General features: G+C 56.7%; 1 protein-coding gene across 1 annotated transcript; it reads right to left on the bottom strand.

Moving 5' to 3' along the window:
* Positions 1–1,386: 1,386 nt before the first annotated feature.
* On the bottom strand, positions 1,387–14,163 carry ZNF469 (zinc finger protein 469). The gene has a single exon (XM_068411565.1). The coding sequence runs from the start codon at positions 14,161–14,163 to the stop codon at positions 1,387–1,389; it is 12,777 nt and encodes a 4,258-aa protein (XP_068267666.1).
* Positions 14,164–17,326: the final 3,163 nt, after the last annotated feature.

Genomic DNA, 17,326 nt, shown 5'->3' with positions numbered 1-17,326 from the left:
AAATTACCTACAATATTTTTATACAATACAAAGAATTGTAAAGATACATATTAACAGAATAAAGCCTCTTTTTTTTTTTTTAACCTTTTAAATCTAAAACAAAAATAATAATTGCAGGACAGACGCAAAGTACTCTGACTGTTCATATCACATCAGTGCATTACTTCACCTCCTTGACTTGGGAGTATTTCAATAGTATTTAGTTATCTTCCATGTCCTCGTTTGCACCTGAGATTTCATTCCGGTTCAAAAGTTCGCTTGTAGAACGTGACGTAACCTTTTTGACACTATGGAGTACCAGCATACAGGATTTATTTTTCCCTAAAATTGGATTTTTTTTTTTTAACAATTATTTTTTCCTGCTACTTCCTAACGGTTCCCTTTTATTTTGCAATCAAGGAAGTCTGTATTCACATTACAAAAGAAGAATAGCACCAGTAACTGCATAGTAAAAAGCGGATACCTATAGAGCCACTAACTCAATACAGTCAAGAGAGTTTAGAAGTGATACCGTTGAGGGCACTCGGACAGTACCGGGTCGGCGCGGTAAATTGGCACAGTTTTGTCGTTGCGCAAAAAAAAAAAAACCAACCCAAAACCCCACAAATAAAAAGAAAACACACACACACACACACGCACACACACATAAACAACCCTAAAAAACTCAGAGTTTGTCACAAGTGTCAAGGTGCAGTTTGCTCGCGGTGGCGGCTCTCCTCCGGTCACATCGTCTACAGTGGTCAAAGAGCGGCAGCATCCTCTGAAGGGCTCCAACAGCCCTTCGTTATTCTCTTGACGATGTAGAAACAAATCCATAGGGATGGCTGTCAAAATATAGGACACGCGATTCTTAATTTAATTTTTTTTTTTTTTAATTGTATCATCTCTTAGGCCAGCTCCTAATTAAATGAATTGTACGGGATTATTTGTGCAAAATCTTCAAAAAAAAAAAAAATTTGCTTTCTACAGTGTACTGCACCTTCTGAATAAGACGTCTATGGAATGAAGTTCATCTCTTCAAGTACTTTGTACAAAGATAACACAGACACAGTCTCAAAAGGGTCTGAGATTTGCAAGGATCCTTATAACCTCAGCACTTCTGCAATAAAGCAATTGCTCTCGACGACTCAGTCTGCCCAAAGCGATTACAATTTCAGTTCATGAAAATCATCAGCAACATCAAAGTTCCAGCATTTGCATGATAAATCAGGTGAATTAAAGTAGATTAGTAGACACAAAGCAAACTATTTCACAGAGGCTGCAGTGCAAGTTCATTTAAGCTAGACAGAGAAATCATGCTACACAAACGAATTTAATGCTTTGATAATTTTTCCCTTGCAAACCCCATGAAAGCAGCTGAGGATCACCGTAAGTCACTTCCATAAATTACTCTGAAGTATCTCTTCTTAAAGGAATTTTAAAGCTAGTTAATTTTTGCCCAAAGAGTTGGCTTAGCAGGTTGTTCTGGGACTCGGCAGTGCGGTAGCTGGCCGAGCTGGCCGGCTTGGCACCCCGGGCGGCACGCGGACCGTGCAAGGAGCCGCGCGGGGACGGCGCCGGCCCCTTGGCCAACACTTGGTGGAGGCTCTTCCCCAGAATGGCCTTCCTGCGTTTCACGTCCCCGTTGGCATGACGGAGCTCCCCCTTCTTCTGGTTGTAACTGTCCAGGACCATCTTCTTCAGCTGGGTGCCCGTTTTGGGCTTGGCTACCAGTTTGTTGCAGTGCGTCTCCCTCCTCCCGGGGGAGAGGGCAGAAGCTTTGGCGTTGCTCCAGCCAGCGCGTTTGAGCTCGCCGGTGCTCTCGCTCCTCCCCGGGCATGAGGGCCGGGCTTTTTTCTTTTTCCCGTCTCCCTCCATGTTCTCCCGGGAGCCGGAGCTGCTCCGGTGGCTCAAGGACTTGTGCTCTTTCCGTCTCTTGGGGTGAAGCTTGCCGGCGGCTTTGCTCAGCTCCCCGTGGCCGTGTCTCGTGGCGTTGCTGGCTGCCTCGCCTCTGGGCTGGTGGCCGGTGGATTTGCTTGTGTTGCCACCTTGATCCTTGGCGTTAGTGCTGCTGTCCTTAGCCTCGGGCACGGCTTTCTCCTTCCCCGAGATGGGCTGCTGACCCTCCTCGGTGCTGCTGCCGGGGCTGCCCACACTGGGAGCAGCCTCACTGCCGGGCTGGCTACCTGCGATCTTCTTCTGCAGGACCAAATCTTTGGCAGCCCTGTTCAGTGTGGGTGATGCCGTCTTGTCCTTCAGTGGCAGGGGGTGGTGGGCAGCTTCTGGAGACGTGGCCTTAGATGCACCTTCCCAAGAAGAGGCGTCGCTGGGACTGGGGTTGCCCCACCTGTGGGACTCCTCGGGTGGTGGAGCCTCTGCCTGTGGGGAAGGAAGCCCCGAGACCTTCTTGGCAAGCTGGGGAAATGGGATCCCATCCACGGCATCGGTGGCTGCACTGGGATCTTCCAGGACACCCGCTATGTATTTGTCTTTGCTGCCTATGCTTGTTCTTTTATGGCCATCGGTGTAGCCACGTTTCTCGGTCAGGTGTGGAGGAGAGAGTTTTTGGTCTGTGGCCTGGTTACAAGCCAAGCCAGCAAGGTCAATGGTAAACTCGGGCGAGTCCAAGAAAGGAAGTGGTTTCCCATCAAATGCTCCTTTCTCCAGTTCCTCGACAGACAGGGCAGCGATATGGCCGAGCTCCGGGCTGCTCGCTGCAGCCTGTGGCAAAGACGGGGAGAGGCAGGGTGGTGGAGGCAGGGTGTCAAACTGGGATTTCTCCATCTCCGCCAGAAGGTCAGAGAAGTCGCCCACTAGGTCTTCTGTTTTCACGGAGGGTTGGGGCAGAGGTGCTCTCGGGTCATCGGGTGCTGTAGGGCAGGAGTCAGTGGGAGCCTGCAGGCTGGGGCTGGCAGCCTCTACCAGCTGAAGGTCACTAGTGTGGTCCTGGTGGATCGGTGAGCTGCGTGGGAGTGAGCTGCTGTGATGAGCAACCTTCCTCTTCTTGCTTGGTGGCATGCCCTCACGGAGAGAGCCGTTCTCTTTCACCTTCTCCCTGCCCTCCCTGGAGGCAACGCCAGGCCTCATGACCCCTCTGAATTTGAAAGTCTTGTTGCTTCCCGCCAGGTGCTTCTCCATGTGCCGGTCGTACTGCTCTTTCTTGGAGAAGGTGTAGTTGCACATGCTGCAGATGAAGGACTTCTTGATAACGTGCATGACGTCTGCGCAGAGCTCACAGGCGTACAGGGTGGTGTGCTTGATCTCCTGCTCCTCCACTATGCCGTGCTCCTGGCTGAGGTGGTTTCGAAGCTCTTTGGTCTCCTGGTAGAACATCGGACACTTGTGGCACAAGTAAATCTTCTGTAAACTGTGCACAACCAAGTGTCGCTGGAGCTTGAAGGGTTTGGGAAACTGTTTGCCACAGTGATGACAGTCCCTAGAAGGATCCTTGCAGTCTGGGTGCATGGGGACAGATTTTGGGGTGCCTTCGCTTTTTGCCACGTGCTCTGGAGATGGACTGGCGGATGCTTTAGAGGAACTGGGTGCAGGTGGCTTCACCTTGACGTTGCTTTCCAAGGGGTCTTTCATCGCCTTGGCCTCCTGCTCGAGAGGCAGCTCCTTGGGGCTCTTGCTCTCTCTGCTAACCGCATGCTTGCTGCTGAGGTCGGCGTGCCGGGAGGACCTGCTGGGCTTCCGATACATGATGGTGTTGAGGAAGTGGGTGACAGCGGCATTGTCCTCACCAAAGCAGGCTGGCAGGCCCATCACGGACTTCTGTGCTTGCCCCTTGCGAGCGAATTGGGTGGCGTGCTCTCGGAGGTGCTCGTTGTACATCCAGACATCGGAGATCTCCTTCAGGCACATCCCGCAAGCCCACAGACCAGCTTTGTTTTTGGCATGCTTCTCCTTCAGATGGTCCCTCAGCTGCTCCCGGGAGCTGAATTTGCGCTGGACACACATGTAGCAGGTAGGGGGAGGGGAAGGGTTATGGGAGAGCTTGTGGAAGTCCAGCTCCCCTAATGTCAGGAACCACTGGAAGCAGACTTTGCATTTGTACTGCTTGTCTTTGGTCTTGATGGTTATCTCACTGCGGTTCTTCCCCAGTTTCCCATCTTCTAGCTTACTTCTGTGCTTGCTGTGCTGGCCTGGCTTCGGCTTGTCCTCCCCATGGCCAGGAAGATCTTCACAAGGGCCGAAGAAACACATGTCTCTCATTTTCAGCTTTGAGTTCAGCATCTCGATGTCGATGGTATGAAATCCGTGAGAGTCCGAATCTTCGTTAGCCTTGCCATCATAGGGCTCCTCGGCCAAGTTGGGGGGCTCGGAGGTCGCTTCTCTGAGTGAGTGCTCATCCTCAAGGTCCATCAGAGGCTCAAACACTTCCTCGGCAGAGAGGCTTTCTCCCTCCTTCTCCAGACTCGCCCAGATGTTCAAGCTGGGGACATTGTCCACTTGGCTGTTTTGGCACAAGAAGGTTAGCATGTTGTCTTCCAGGTCAATGTCATCCTTCCCTTGGTCGGTCTTCTCACAGTCCGACCTTGGCACAAGGCTTTTAGATCCACTGGGAGCAGCATCTCCACTCTTCGCCTTGCTGCCGTGACACATGTTTAGCATTAAGGCATCGTTGACAGAGATGGTTTCGTATTCGCAAGGGTCCTCCCTGGTGACACAGAAAGAGCTGGTTTCGCTGAGGCCAGAAGCTACTCGGATCGTGAAGAGGTCGATGGCACCCGCTGGCCGGAGGTCTACCTCGGTGCCAGGCTTCGGTCTCTTGCTGCGCTTCCCATACACCCGTGTGCACTTTCTCCGGACAAACTGGTCATCCCGGGGGAACAGCTGGGAGAACGTGGAGTCATCATCAAACAAGCTCTGGAGGTCTGAGACGGCCGTGCTCTCCACGCAATGCTCTCTGCCCGGTGGCACGTCTGCCTTCACCCAGCCCTTTGGCTTTGCAGGAGGAGGGCTGGTCCCCGGCGTGGTCTGCAGAGCGCCTTGTCCGGGAACCTTCTGGGTGGTTTCCGAATCACATGTCTCCAGTGGCAGACCCCCTTCGGCAGGAGCCATGGGACCCTGCGGGGCACTGCTCCGGTTCCCAGCACCACTGCCTGCCGCAGGACTGTCTCCTGTCTCAGTATCCATCTCCTCTGCACCATCAGCACCATGATGCTGCTCTTTGCCTACCTTGCCCAATCCCTTCTTCACTTGCTTCACAAACCCACTAACCCATTTTTTGCAAGCTGGCGTGTCTTTCACTCCATTTGCATCTTCTACCTCCCTGGGACAGGTGACTGTGCCCGTTACTGACTCCTTGCTGACCATCTCCTTTGAGGACACTGTCCTATCGCCCAGGTCCTCCTCAAGCTCAGCTGCACAAGGGGACTGTTCAGCTTTTTGAGAGTGCTGGGTTGAGTTGGACCTATTTTGCTCCTCTGTGGAGATGCAACCACCTGGCTCATGCAAGTCCTCAATGCTCCTAGGCAGACTGGAGCTGAGGACAGCAGGGGGAAGACCTGCATTCTTCTCCAGCTCACATGGACCATCGGGCTCATTTCTGCTGGGAAATACCTTTGCTTTCCTTCGTCTCACTTTCCTGTTTAGCTTCTTTTCAGAATTACCATTCACCTCTCCAGGATCTTTGCTTTGGCTCCTTCTGCCCTTTTCTCTCCTCCTGGCTTGCCGTCCCAAGTCCACCTTCCCAGCCGCTGCCTCGCCTGCTCCCCTCGTCTCTGAGCGCGGTCCCTTTGCCTTCATCTCCCTCTGCAGAACACGTGTGCGGTGCAGCTCTTGGGACATCTCAAAGGAGATGACGCTGAGGTCACTGAGCACTCTGCTGACCACTTCTTGCATCTGCGTGCTGGGCTCTTTCTCCAGGTCTGGGCATATTTTCTTGGGGATGTGTTCAACATTGGTGGTCTGCATCTGTGAGCTGTGGGTTTTGTCTTTGACTGAAGTCTTCAGGCTCCTCTTGGGCACCTTTTGGGCTGCTTTTGATGTCTTGTTGGCAGGAATCAAAGTGGACCTGGGAGTCTTGCTGGGCTGTGGTACGCCACTGTTCTTCACCTGGTGCTTGACAGCTTTGTGCCTGGTCAGGCCAGGCTTGGACCGGAAAGTGGCTGAACAAATGTCGCAGGTCACCGGGATCCCATTTGGCTTCTTTTCTTTGTGAAGTTCCTTTTGGGAAGGGTTTGGAGAACTGCTAGGTGTGTTGCCCTCTGCTTGGCCCACACTGTCTAACACACAATCCCCAGCTTCTCCAGCCCCATGGCTTTTGGGTTTCTCCCCTTTTAAACTCTTTCCTCCACTCTCTGTGGTTTTGAAAAGACCAAGACCCAGCTCTGCTGCCTCTGAAAACTCGGGGCCATTTAATTCAGCAGGACCAAGACCTCCAAGGCTTGTAAGACCGCTACTGACAGCAGGTGGCACCTGCTGAACGACAAAACCATTGGACAAAGACTCTGTTCCATTTTGATGCTTTTCTCCATCATCAGAGCAGCTTTGAAGCTTGTTCTCTTGATTCAGGTTTACCTCTCTTTCTCTGATCTGCGGAAGATCTGTCGTGGGCTGGGTTGAGTAATCCTGGGTTTCTGGAGGAATGGAGTTCATGACTGTATCTGTGATGGTGCACGCTTGGTTTTCTTTAAAATGAGAACTTGACAGCACGGCACTGGTGCTTTCAGGTACATCTTTCCCAACAGCCTTTTGGTTGAGAGGTGGCAAGCAGGGAGGAGAGCATTCCTTCCTGTGCGGTTTCTGGGGACCATCCATCTCCAAGGCAGAGCCTGCCAGACCATCGGCATGCAGCACAGCACAGGGTCTCGCCGTCCCTTCTCTTTCAGGCGGTCCGTAGTTACCCAAAACACCATCGGGGAGGTGACAGTGACTGTCCCCAACCGCCTCCATCGGCACGGTCCCACAGTGATGCAGTGAGGGAGGAAAGGCGGGTGCCCTCTTCCATGTCCCTTGCTCTGCTGGGCTCGCGGTGGGGTGATGGATGCGATGGCTGTTGGCCTCAGGAGGACAGCTCTTCACGATGAATGAACTTGATGTGTTAAGCAGGGATGTGCCGTATTTCTTCTCATCCCGAGTGCCGAAGCCGGGCACCTCTCCTCCCTCGGCCCCACTGCTTTGCAAGCACTTGGGGTGAGAAAAATTGGTTGGCATGAGCAAGCTGGCTGGAGATCCGCCTGTGTAATGACACCCTTTGAGGGACGACTTCTTGGTGTTTCCTTCTCTGGGAACCTTTGCACTGACTGCGCCGGCTTTCGCCTCTGGCACCGAGCGGTGATCCTGGTGGAGCTCTTCCTCGGAGGGACCAGGGGGGCTGGTGGGACTCGTGGGAGCACTGCGCAGGGGCTGTGCCCCCTGCTCCACCTGATTCCTTTCCAGCCTCTCTGCTGCTGCACTGCCCAGTGTTTCCTCCTCATGCAAACTACGGCTTAAATGAGATTGCTCATGTTCTTTAAATGCCAAGGTCGCTTTGTTTTTATCTTGCTCCTGCTCTTCCATGAGCTGATCAGCTTTCTTTCCTTGCCCTGGCAGCGGGGTCAGCGTTGTGTTTTTGAGTGGTGAGAGGTCATTATGCTCTCGGGAAACACCATCTGCACAGATATTAACATCATTTGGCTCTGCAGGTTCATTTGCTAAGTGCTGCAGCTCCGTGACGTTATTTTGCAGCTCCGGCTTTGTGAACGTGGATTGTTTTGCACAGTAAGAGCCCGTTGCACTAAATGACTCCAGCTGCTCGCATCCACCAGAGAAAAGCACAGCCTCTTTCACTGGGGCAGCAACATCTTCCGTGTCACCTCCAATGGGGACATTCCCCTCCCCTTGGGCAGGGCAGTATGTCCGATTTTCTCCTTCCAACGCACCGCCGCTCTCCTCTTTCTGCTCCGGTTGGACGCGGGTGGTGGCAGAGGGGTGGCTGGTAGCAAGCAGCATGGGGAAGCATGGCATCAACAGCTCCTCCTCATTGCTCTTCACTGTTCGGGCAACGAAGAGCTGGAGCTGCTGCAGAGGGTTGGCAGCCGTCTCCTGGGATGCCAACGTCTGTCGGGAGCCGCAGTCACTCTCCTTGGGCAGACTCAGCATATCGAACAGCAGCACTCTTTGCTTGCTGGCTTTGTCACTGGGTCTGGGGGCTGGGTAGGTGGTGGGACTCTTCCTCTCCTCCATTTCTTCCGTCAATGCAGACCCAACACTATCCCCTTTGAAGTCCATAGTGCTTTTCGCCATTTTGGGTGACTCGGACTTGCTTAAGGGTCTTTCTTCTGTATCTGGTACTTCTTTGATGTGAGGCGAAAAGGCGAGATCCAAGGCTGGGGTGGGGCCTTGCTGAAAGCCAAATTCAGGTTTATGGTTTGGAAGATGTGCATCGAACTTCTCCAGCTCTGCAGCATCAGCGAAGCTTTCATCTGCTTTCCCCGGCACAGGGAAGCTCTCGGCACCGCGCTCGTGTGGCAGGGATGGCAGAGGATCTTTGGTGGCTTCAGCTGCCTCCAGGGTCTTGGGGAACACGGAGTGGGTGACAACAGGAGGGCTTCTTGTCACGGGGTCTGTGTAGACAGGAGCCTCTGTTTGGTCCGGTGTGCGTGAGCTAGGTAGACTTTTGGAGGAAGACCCATTTTCCATCTTCCCGAGGTCACTTTCCTTGGCAGCCGCAGCTCCCTGGAGCTGCTCGCCGCTGTCTTTGGAGCAGAAATGGTCCGTGGCGAGCGGGGTTGGTGTGCATATCCCTGCCTCCAGCGAGCCCAGCTCCACCGGGCAGGGCCAGGGCTCCCTGGGTCTCTCGTAGTCCCCACGGGTGCTTGTGACAGCCGGCTTCTTGCCCTCCAGCCTCTCCCCGACGCAGAGGCTTGAACTGCCCAGCTCGTCTGCCAAAACCAGTCCTTCCTCCTGGTCTGTCACTTGCTCGACCGGCAGCGGTGGGAACTGCTCGGCCGCCTGTCCTCGCAGATGGGCAGCAACAGGTTGCTCGGGTTTCTGAAGGGCGATGGGTGCCTCGCTATCCAGCTTGCTGGTTTGCAGTTGACTTTCCAGCTCCGTGACTAATCGCTTGATCTCCAGCTCATCGTCTGATATGTTGTTCATAAAAGTCACGTTATAATCCGTTATCCTGTCCGGCAGTGGCAGGGAGAGCTGGCTGGTGGGGACAGGTCCTTCCTCGGGGAATTTCTTGGCTAGTGGCTTCTCCACTGAAAGGCTGTGGAACGGAGTCACGTCTTCTGGCAGCATCGGAGCCACCTCCTCCATGAGGGACCAGTCTTTCTCCGGCATGAAGGGTGGATAGGGTTGCTCAAATGGCAGCGGCTTGCGGGGGGCATTGCCGGGGCAGGCAAACGTGGTCACGTAACCGTCCTTGCTGGCAGAAACGCTCTCGTACAGCGGTGGATCAAACTCGGTGACAGGAAGCTCTCCAAATATCGAAGAGGAATCAAAGCTGAGAGGAGAGGAGACCTTGCCCTGCGGCGGTTCTGCGGTGTAGGGAGGGATGCTGGCGTGCTTCTGCTCGAAGGAGCTCGCGTTGATGTCATCCCGGCACAAGTACATGTCTTCCATGTGTGAGGAGCCCAAGGCTGGGGGCTTTGAGAAGAGGTTCTCATGGTAGTGACCAGGAAGGCCTTTGGGATCAAAAAACGTGTTGTCGCTGCTGACGTATGGCTCAGGCGCCTTGGCAGTGAGCATCATCCCAACTGCATCCCCCCCGTATGGGGCAACTGGCGTGGGATAGTCCTTCTGACTGTCACAGAGCCCGTGTGCCTTCAAGTATTTGATGTCCGCTTCCGAGTAGGTGGCACTCACATTGCCAGGACTAGCTTCGTTACCACCATGGGATGGAGCAATTAGCTCTTCTGCATGGTACTTCAACCCATCACTGGTGAAAGGGGTAAACTGATGCCTCTGGTCGACCATGGTCAGCTCAGGTGAGTCCTGAGCCTCCAGAGTGGGTTCTCCTGCCTCACCCACGTGCTTTGCTGCTCCTTTGGGCTCTTCTGCACCCTCCTTACAGGAGACCCCGACGGGGCTCCTGCCCGAGGCGGCCGTGCTGGGCAGCTGCCTTTCCTGGGGCTGCAGTAATGCTTCCTCCTTTGCCCAGTCCGTTGCAGCAACTTGTGGTTCAGTACTCGGACGTGTTCTGGAGCCTGCTACCAAAGGTGTGGCTGAGCCAAACCGCCTGCTCCCCCTGGAAAAGTCCTCTTTGCTCTTCTGGCTCTTCTTTGGGCTCCTGTCCTCAGGAAGGCTGAGCGGAGTCCCTGGTGCAAGTGCTGGGCTGTCCGAGCGCCTCCTCCTCTGCGTGCCTCCCTTCTCGCTGCCCGAACCAGCCCCATCAGTGTGTGGTGGGCTGGTGCCCATCTCGCTGGGCACGCTACCGCTGTGGTTGCTGCCAGTAGATGACTGGCTGCTCCGTCTTCGGACTCTGGCAGCACAATCCTCTTTCTCAGCATCTTCCTGGCTCGGGACCCCCTTGTGCTCCTGCGCCTCCATTTTCTGACTGTCCCTTTTCCGGCTGTAGCTCCAGGCTGGGTCTTTCTCTTTGACTCTCTCACCTCTTCCCGGGCGTTTTTTGCTAAAGCTGTACTTGGTCCTCCCCATGAACCTCGTGCCTCGCTTCTTCCGTCCCCGGAGCTTGCTGCACTCTGCCCCATCATCATCCGAGTCAGAGACGTAGTCGTACTCCCGAAACCTGCCCTCCTTGGCGGCTGGCACCAGCCTCTCGGCGCCCTGGGGGAACTGCGCCTGCTTGCTGCTCTTCACCTGCAGTTTGTGGAGCTTGTTCTTCTGCTGCACGATCTTGTGAATGAGCTCCTTGCTCCATGTCCCACTGCGGGGCTTTCGCTTCTTCACGTCCTTCATGGAGAACCGGGGTGGCTTGGAGCTCTTGGTGGCAATGTCCGGCCCCACCTCGCTCTTTGTCAGAGGCTCCTGGCTGAGCTTCATGGGATGCTTCTGGCTGGAGGTGGACTTGGAGGAGGTGGTGGCTGGTGGGACGCTGTTCTTCCTGCCTGCCCGCAGCCTGGCCGTCCTCTCTGCTCCTGCTGCCCCAGGATCTGGCTCCTGGGCTGCCAACCTCCGCGCCGCCCTCCCCTTGTGAAGGTGCTGCTTTCCTGCCCCTCTCTTCACCTGTTCCCCACCTGGGTGGCCGTCCTCATAAAAATAGCCAGCCTTGGGCTGATCCGCTGCCTTCTCCTCCGCTGCTGCCTGCTTTGATTTGCTGTCTGAGGCCAGGGCTTCCTTCGCCTTGTGGGACATCCCACCGCCGGCTGCCTTCATGCCTGTCAGCTCCTCGTCGGTAAACACGTCTATGAAGCTGCTGTCGATCTCTGGGTTATCCGACTGGTACCCCAGGCCGTTGAGGGCTTCCGTGATCAGGCTGTCCAGCTTGGCGTCATCGATGTCCAGGTCCGAGGCAGTGAGCGGCAGGGAGCTGGTGGTGAGGCCGTTGAAGAGGCTGCTCTTCAGAGCATCTTCCTTGCCCTCGCTTTTGCTTTCCTCATCCAGCAAGAAGTCATCGCTCTTGTTTAACGTCAAGAAATGCGCTTGGGTGTCTGGAGAGAGCCCCATGCTGGGGGGCTTGGGGGGCTCCGGGGGGAGTGCCTTCCGCCCCTCGGCTGCCCGGGGAGCATCCTTGCCCTCTCCCTGGGGAGCGGGATGGGAGGTGCAGAACTGGCGGTGCTGCAGGAAGGAGGAGAGGTTGCTGTAGTTCTGGTCGCACTGTTTGCAGGTGAGGAGCACATCTAGCTGGTCCAGGCTGGCACTGCTGAGCGAGCTGGCCAGTAAGTGATGGGAGGAGTACGGCGGCGGAGGCTGCTCCCCGTCCAGCCCATCCGAGCATCCTTTGGCCACCTCCACGCCGGGTTTGTGGAAGGGGCTCGCCGGGGCGCATTTCAGGAGGTTGTCATCTTTCAGGGCATCAGGAGGGAAGTGGAAGGACTTGACGGAGTCTGGGGGGTGGTAGTGAAGCGAGCCTGAGCTCAGGACATCAGAAGGGTGGAAGGTTTTGTTGCTGTCCTTAGGATGGCAGGGGTGCTGGAAGAAGGGAGAGGGGGTCAGCGCTCCAGACATCTGGCTGTCTTCAAAGCTGGGGTTGAGCGGGCTGCTAGACATGGGGGAGAGCGACGAGCAGGTGCTGCCGCAGGTGGGGTTGGGGACAGGGGACGGCAGCGGGGACTCGCAAGGCGAGGCAGCCACCAAGGCTGATGGCAGGACCAGCGCTGAGCCCGACGAGCTCCTTGAGGGAGGAGGAGGACCTGCTTGACCCATGCTGTAGAAGAGGGCTTTGCTTCTCGAATCGCAGGTGGGAGACCCCGGCTCCTTCCCACTCTCAAAAGAGAAAGCACCCGTCGAGTTGGCGTCTCCCCTCTGGACCCCGAGGCTCTCTCCTGACAAGAGCTTTTTGCCATGATACCCCGAAGAGTTACTTACAGGGGGCCCTTTCTGGGCTTTCCCGCTCCCCTGCCACTCCGACGTGCCCAGGGGGAAGGGGAGCTTCTGGCTGGTGATCTGTCTCGACAGCTCTAGCCTGTTTTGACCGGGCATCGCAGAAGTGAGGTGTATTTGCTGCCAAGGCATCCTGGCATTTTTCTGCCTGTGCTGCCTCTGCTCAGGGCCAGACTGGCACTCAAATGAGAACTGGTTTCCAACAGGGTTTGAATAAGGTGCTGAATTCTGGTCCATGGGAGAAAACGCCTTAGTGGCACCTTCCCAAGCTTGCACAAGCCTGGGGTGGCTGGGTGCCATAGTGGGAATGCTCGTCTCGAAAGGCACGGATCCTGCGCTGGCACTGCCCACGGGGGAACTGCAATAGGCTTTGCTCGGAAAGTGCACTTGGGAGAGAGAGTTTGGTGGCATGTTCCTTCTCAGAGGGCTGCTCTGGAGCAGCAGCCGCGGGCTGGCGACACTGTCCTTTGCTGAGGCTTGCCTCTTACCGACTGGCTTTGGCACACTAGGCGAGTGTAAACTAGACGGAAAAACAGCTTGGTTTTCTTGGAAAGTGCTTGGGTTTTGGTCGATAGCACCAGACGATGAGAGAGCACCATTGGGGTCGGCGGGATGCTCGCTCCTGCCCTTGCAGCACGGCAGCGGGCCGTGGTGCGGGGCCGGCGGCGGCGGCGGGTGCAGGAACGGCGATGGCGGCGGCGGGGCCTGCAGGCCGTACAGCCTGCCCTCGGGGGACACGCTCTCGTAGGAGCTGCCGCTCAGCGTCTCCTTTTGCCACTCTCTGGAGGCCGAGTGGAAGGCGAAGGAAGGCGCCAGCTGGCCGCCGGCGAGCCCCACGTCCAGGTACTCCTGGCTCCCCGCGTCGCTGCGGTACGGCTCCTTCCCCGAGTCGTGCAGCAGCTGGAAGGGGTACGGGCACGGCAAAGCCCCCAGACTGTGGGCGCCGGCTTTGCCACCCTCGGGGAAAGAGCTGGGCTTCTGCGCTGAGACCCCGTAGCTAGCACCGGCGAAGCTCTTCTCCGGGGAAGGCCAGGAGTCGGCCCCGTTCGCCTGAAACTCTAAATAATGTAGCTGCCCATTGGTGCCGGGGCTCTTGAGGGGGATGCCGGCGACGGGGGGCTGCCCTTTAGGGCCGTGGAGGGGAGCGGGCTGTGAGGTATAGTTGGCGGAGGTACGGCCGGCGGCGGCATCGGGGAAGCAGCGGCCAAAGCCGAGGTCTTCTGGCCGGAGCTCGGCCTCGCGCTGGGGGATGCTGGGCACGTGGAAGCGGTAGCTGCCAGCCACGGGGCTGTGGTTCGCCTCCGGCTTCTTGGGGGGGGTCACTTTCTGCTGGGGGTAGGCGATGCCGATGGTGGGGTTGGGCCGGGCGCCGGTGATGCTGAGCCGGTAAAGCTGCTGGTGGCCCCGCTCGCCCTTCCCCGCGCGCCGGCTGCGCTCGCGGGCTCGCCCCTTCCCCGGCGGGGACTGGGGGCTGCCCTTCACCTCTCCCCACGCGCTCTCGTTGCCAAATTTGGGTTTGCGGTGGAGGGACTTGAAGTCGATCTTCCCCGCTTGCTGTGGCCGGATCACGGCTTCCCGCTGGCTGTGGGGCTCCTTGTCCTTGGGGCTGGGGAAGGGGGACGTGCCCTCCCTGCCGAGCCCCCTCCCATCCTTCTCCCCGCAGCCTTCAAAGCCAAAGTCCTTGTCGGGGTCTTTGGGGCCGGCCTCAGTATCGCTGATGGTGTAAACATGCTGGGTCTCTCCAGTCATGATACCGAGGAGGGGGGAAAGGCTAGAAAGCCCCGTTTTCCCGTCCCGCTGCGAGCTGCTGTCCCTCCGTCACGGGCATGGTCCTCGGCTGACGGGCACCGGGGTGGTGAGAGGGGCAGCGGCTCCCCGGGGACGGGGCGGCGCGGGGTCCCGAGGGCCGGCAGGGCTCTGCCGCATCCTTTCAGACCTGGAGAGGAGAGAGAAAGGGCGGTTGTCAGCTGGGGAGGGGGTCAGCGGAGGGAGGGGAGATATTTTGGCCCCTTTTCTTGGCGCTGCGGTGGGGAGGGAGATGGAGGAAGGGGCAGCGTAACCCCACTGAGCAGCCCTGCGGTGAAGCCCCTCCAGCTTTTGGCTCTTCCAAGGATGCTCCGAGTGTTTCACCTCTGGCAAAAGCTGCTGAGGGCGGCACTTTTCTCCTCCAAGGGAAGCTATTTCTGGGTACTACTTAGCAACATAAGCAGAAAAAGCTGACAGAAGAGCTCCACCTACGGCTTAGCGGGAAGGGCTGTCGGACTGGGCTGGGAGAAGCAGCCTGGGAAGGGCTCTCTGTCCCCATGTCCCCGTGTCCCCATGTCCTCACATCCCAGTTCCTGAGGCAGGAGGGATGATGAGGTCGGGGTACGCAGCAAAAGGCTTTTGCTCCACCTTGATTCCCCCCCTCCAAACCATTGCTCTGAAACCCTCGGAGAAAGGACTTGAGCTTCTGCTGCCTCTGCCTTGACTTCACCACCACCCACAATTTGCCCTCACCAGTTCAGACACTGGTAAGTACGTGAAAGCACAAAAACTTGAGTCCCAAATTTTCCAGCTGATTTTACAACACAGGACCTCGGGGCGTTAGACATGAAGCGCAAGTCAAGCGCAGCCTCAAAGGTACCACCAGGATTTTGGCCCCAGTCACAGGTTATATTAAAAAGAAGAGTAAACCCCTGGTTTAAAGAGTCCCTTTTTAAATGTCTGTTGGAAACAGAAATAGTTTCTTTCTCCTCCCTCACTAGAAACATCTCTCTACTGTCTGCCGCAGGGGGCAAAGGCATGGTGCTGCTGGGAGCCGGGGAGGCGATGACCTGCCTGCAAAGCAGCGTGAAATTCAGCTTATTAATCTCCTGGGGGTAATTCTTCCAGCTTCCCAGCCCCATTCGGGGTCCAGCCCGCGCTGCACAGCCTCGCCACCCCTGCCTAGCAGCATCTGAGCAGAGAAGGAGAATTTCTGCAGGAAAAGGGGAGTGACCTGCACCTATTCGGGGCCTCTGCCGCGCGCGGGGTGTCATCTCTCAGTTCACAACCAATGCTTTGCTCTGGGTGAGCACCCGGTGCTCTACGATGCTGCTACGGCACATGTGCATTAATAATATTAATAATATTAACGTGTATATATGTAAAGCAGATGCACGGCCGCATCCCCACTGCTCCTTCTGCAAAGATGCTGCGAGCCCTTGCAGGGAGGGGAAGGCACCTTGGGGCAGCTCGCTGGGGTCCAGAGGAGGGCAACCAAGCTGGTGAAGGGTCTGGAGGGTCTGACCTACGAGGAACGGCTGAGGGAGCTGGGGGTGTTTAGCCTGGAGAAGAGGAGGCTCCGAGGTGACCTTAGTGCAGTCTACAACTACCTGAAGGGAGGTTGTAGTGCAGTGGGAGTCGGCCTCTTCTCCCAGGCAACCAGCGATAGGACAAGAGGACACAGCCTCAAGCTTGGCCAGGGGAGGGTCAGGTTGGACATCAGGAAGATTTCTTCTCAGCAAGGGTCATTAGCCACTGGAAGGGGCTGCCCAGGGAGGTGGTGGAGTCACCATCTCTGGAGGGGTTTAAGAAAAGCCTGGCCATGGCACTTAGTGCCCTGGTCTAGTTGCCATGGTGGTGTCAGGGCAACGGTTGGACTCAATGATCCCAAAGGGCTCTTCCAACCTCATTGATTCTGTGATTCTGTGATTCTTTCCCCTCTCTGATTTGAGCTCCCGGGCTTGAATTCCTCCACAATTTCACACCCCACCAAGTGAAATGAATCCCGGGCTGATACAGCCAAGCTCTATCGTGCTTGCCCCCCCGCGTGCCCGCCCCAGCTCACACGCGGCCCTTTGGCACGCACGGGTTTTGCTTGCAAAACAATGCGCCACTTATGCCGCTTCCAGTCCCAGCCGCGAAGCCTCTGTGCTGTTGTTTGAATTTGCAAAGGCTCCTTGCCAAGATAAAATACCCAAGGCCAGCGCTCGCTACATTATCACAGTCGTGCTCTTTTAGCCACATAAAGGAGCCCTTTTTGTTTTTTTGAAGGAAAGGCTCGTCTGTGTATCCGAAAAGCTGCAGGACTGGCATGGCAAAGGGCTGGGGTTTGCTGGTGCATCAGCGCTGAGAGCCAGGAGAAACAAACCAGGCAACCAGCGATAGGACAAGAGGACACAGCCTCAAGCTTCGCCAGGGGAGGTTCAGGTTGGACATGAGGAAGCATTTCTTCTCAGCAGGGGTCATTAGCCATTGGAAGGGGCTGCCCAGGGAGGTGGTGGAGTCACCATCTCTGGAGGGGTTTAAGAAAAGCCTGGCCATGGCACTTAGTGCCCTGGTCTAGTTGCCATGGTGGTGTCAGGGCAATGGTTGGACTTGATGATCCAAGAGGGCTCTTCCAACCTCATTGATTCTGGGATTCTGTAACTGCAAAAAACCCCCCACACCCACCAAGAAACCCCTCCCGTTCGCTGAAGCGAAGGAGGAAGAGCTGAGCATCGCTCCGGGCAGAAGGCAAAGCTCCGTCCCAGCGGTGGGGAGCGAAGGGCTGGCCTCGCTGTGGGATGGAGGAGAGCCAGGCTCGGCTCGGCTCGGCCTCTCCCTGCCCTGACCTTGGGGCTGGCGGGTAACGGCGGTGACTCAGCCCTCGTCGGTAAATCAGCCCGATAACGCTTCCCCTCGCCTGCCTGCTCCCTGCAGCGCCCGTGGGGATCAGCGAGGCAGGGACTGCTCTTGCCGTTTGTACGTACGGTGCCTGGTCCGGCGAAGCCCTGACGGGGCTGGGAGATGGGCAGGGCTGGGGGTAAGGGGCTCCGGGCAGGGTGGGGGTCCTGGGGCTGTGGCTCCAGTCGGGGTTTGGCACGGGGGAGCTTGTAAGCAGCTCCTGCAAGGAGAATAAACAGCTGTGCCAGGATGGGGCTGCTGCGACCTGGGTGGGTATCGAGGC

Source organism: Nyctibius grandis, chromosome 12 (genome assembly GCF_013368605.1).
Source record: "Nyctibius grandis isolate bNycGra1 chromosome 12, bNycGra1.pri, whole genome shotgun sequence".
In the NCBI taxonomy this organism is placed as follows: Eukaryota; Metazoa; Chordata; class Aves; order Nyctibiiformes; family Nyctibiidae; genus Nyctibius; species Nyctibius grandis.
This window is presented reverse-complemented; position numbering and strand designations above follow the sequence as displayed.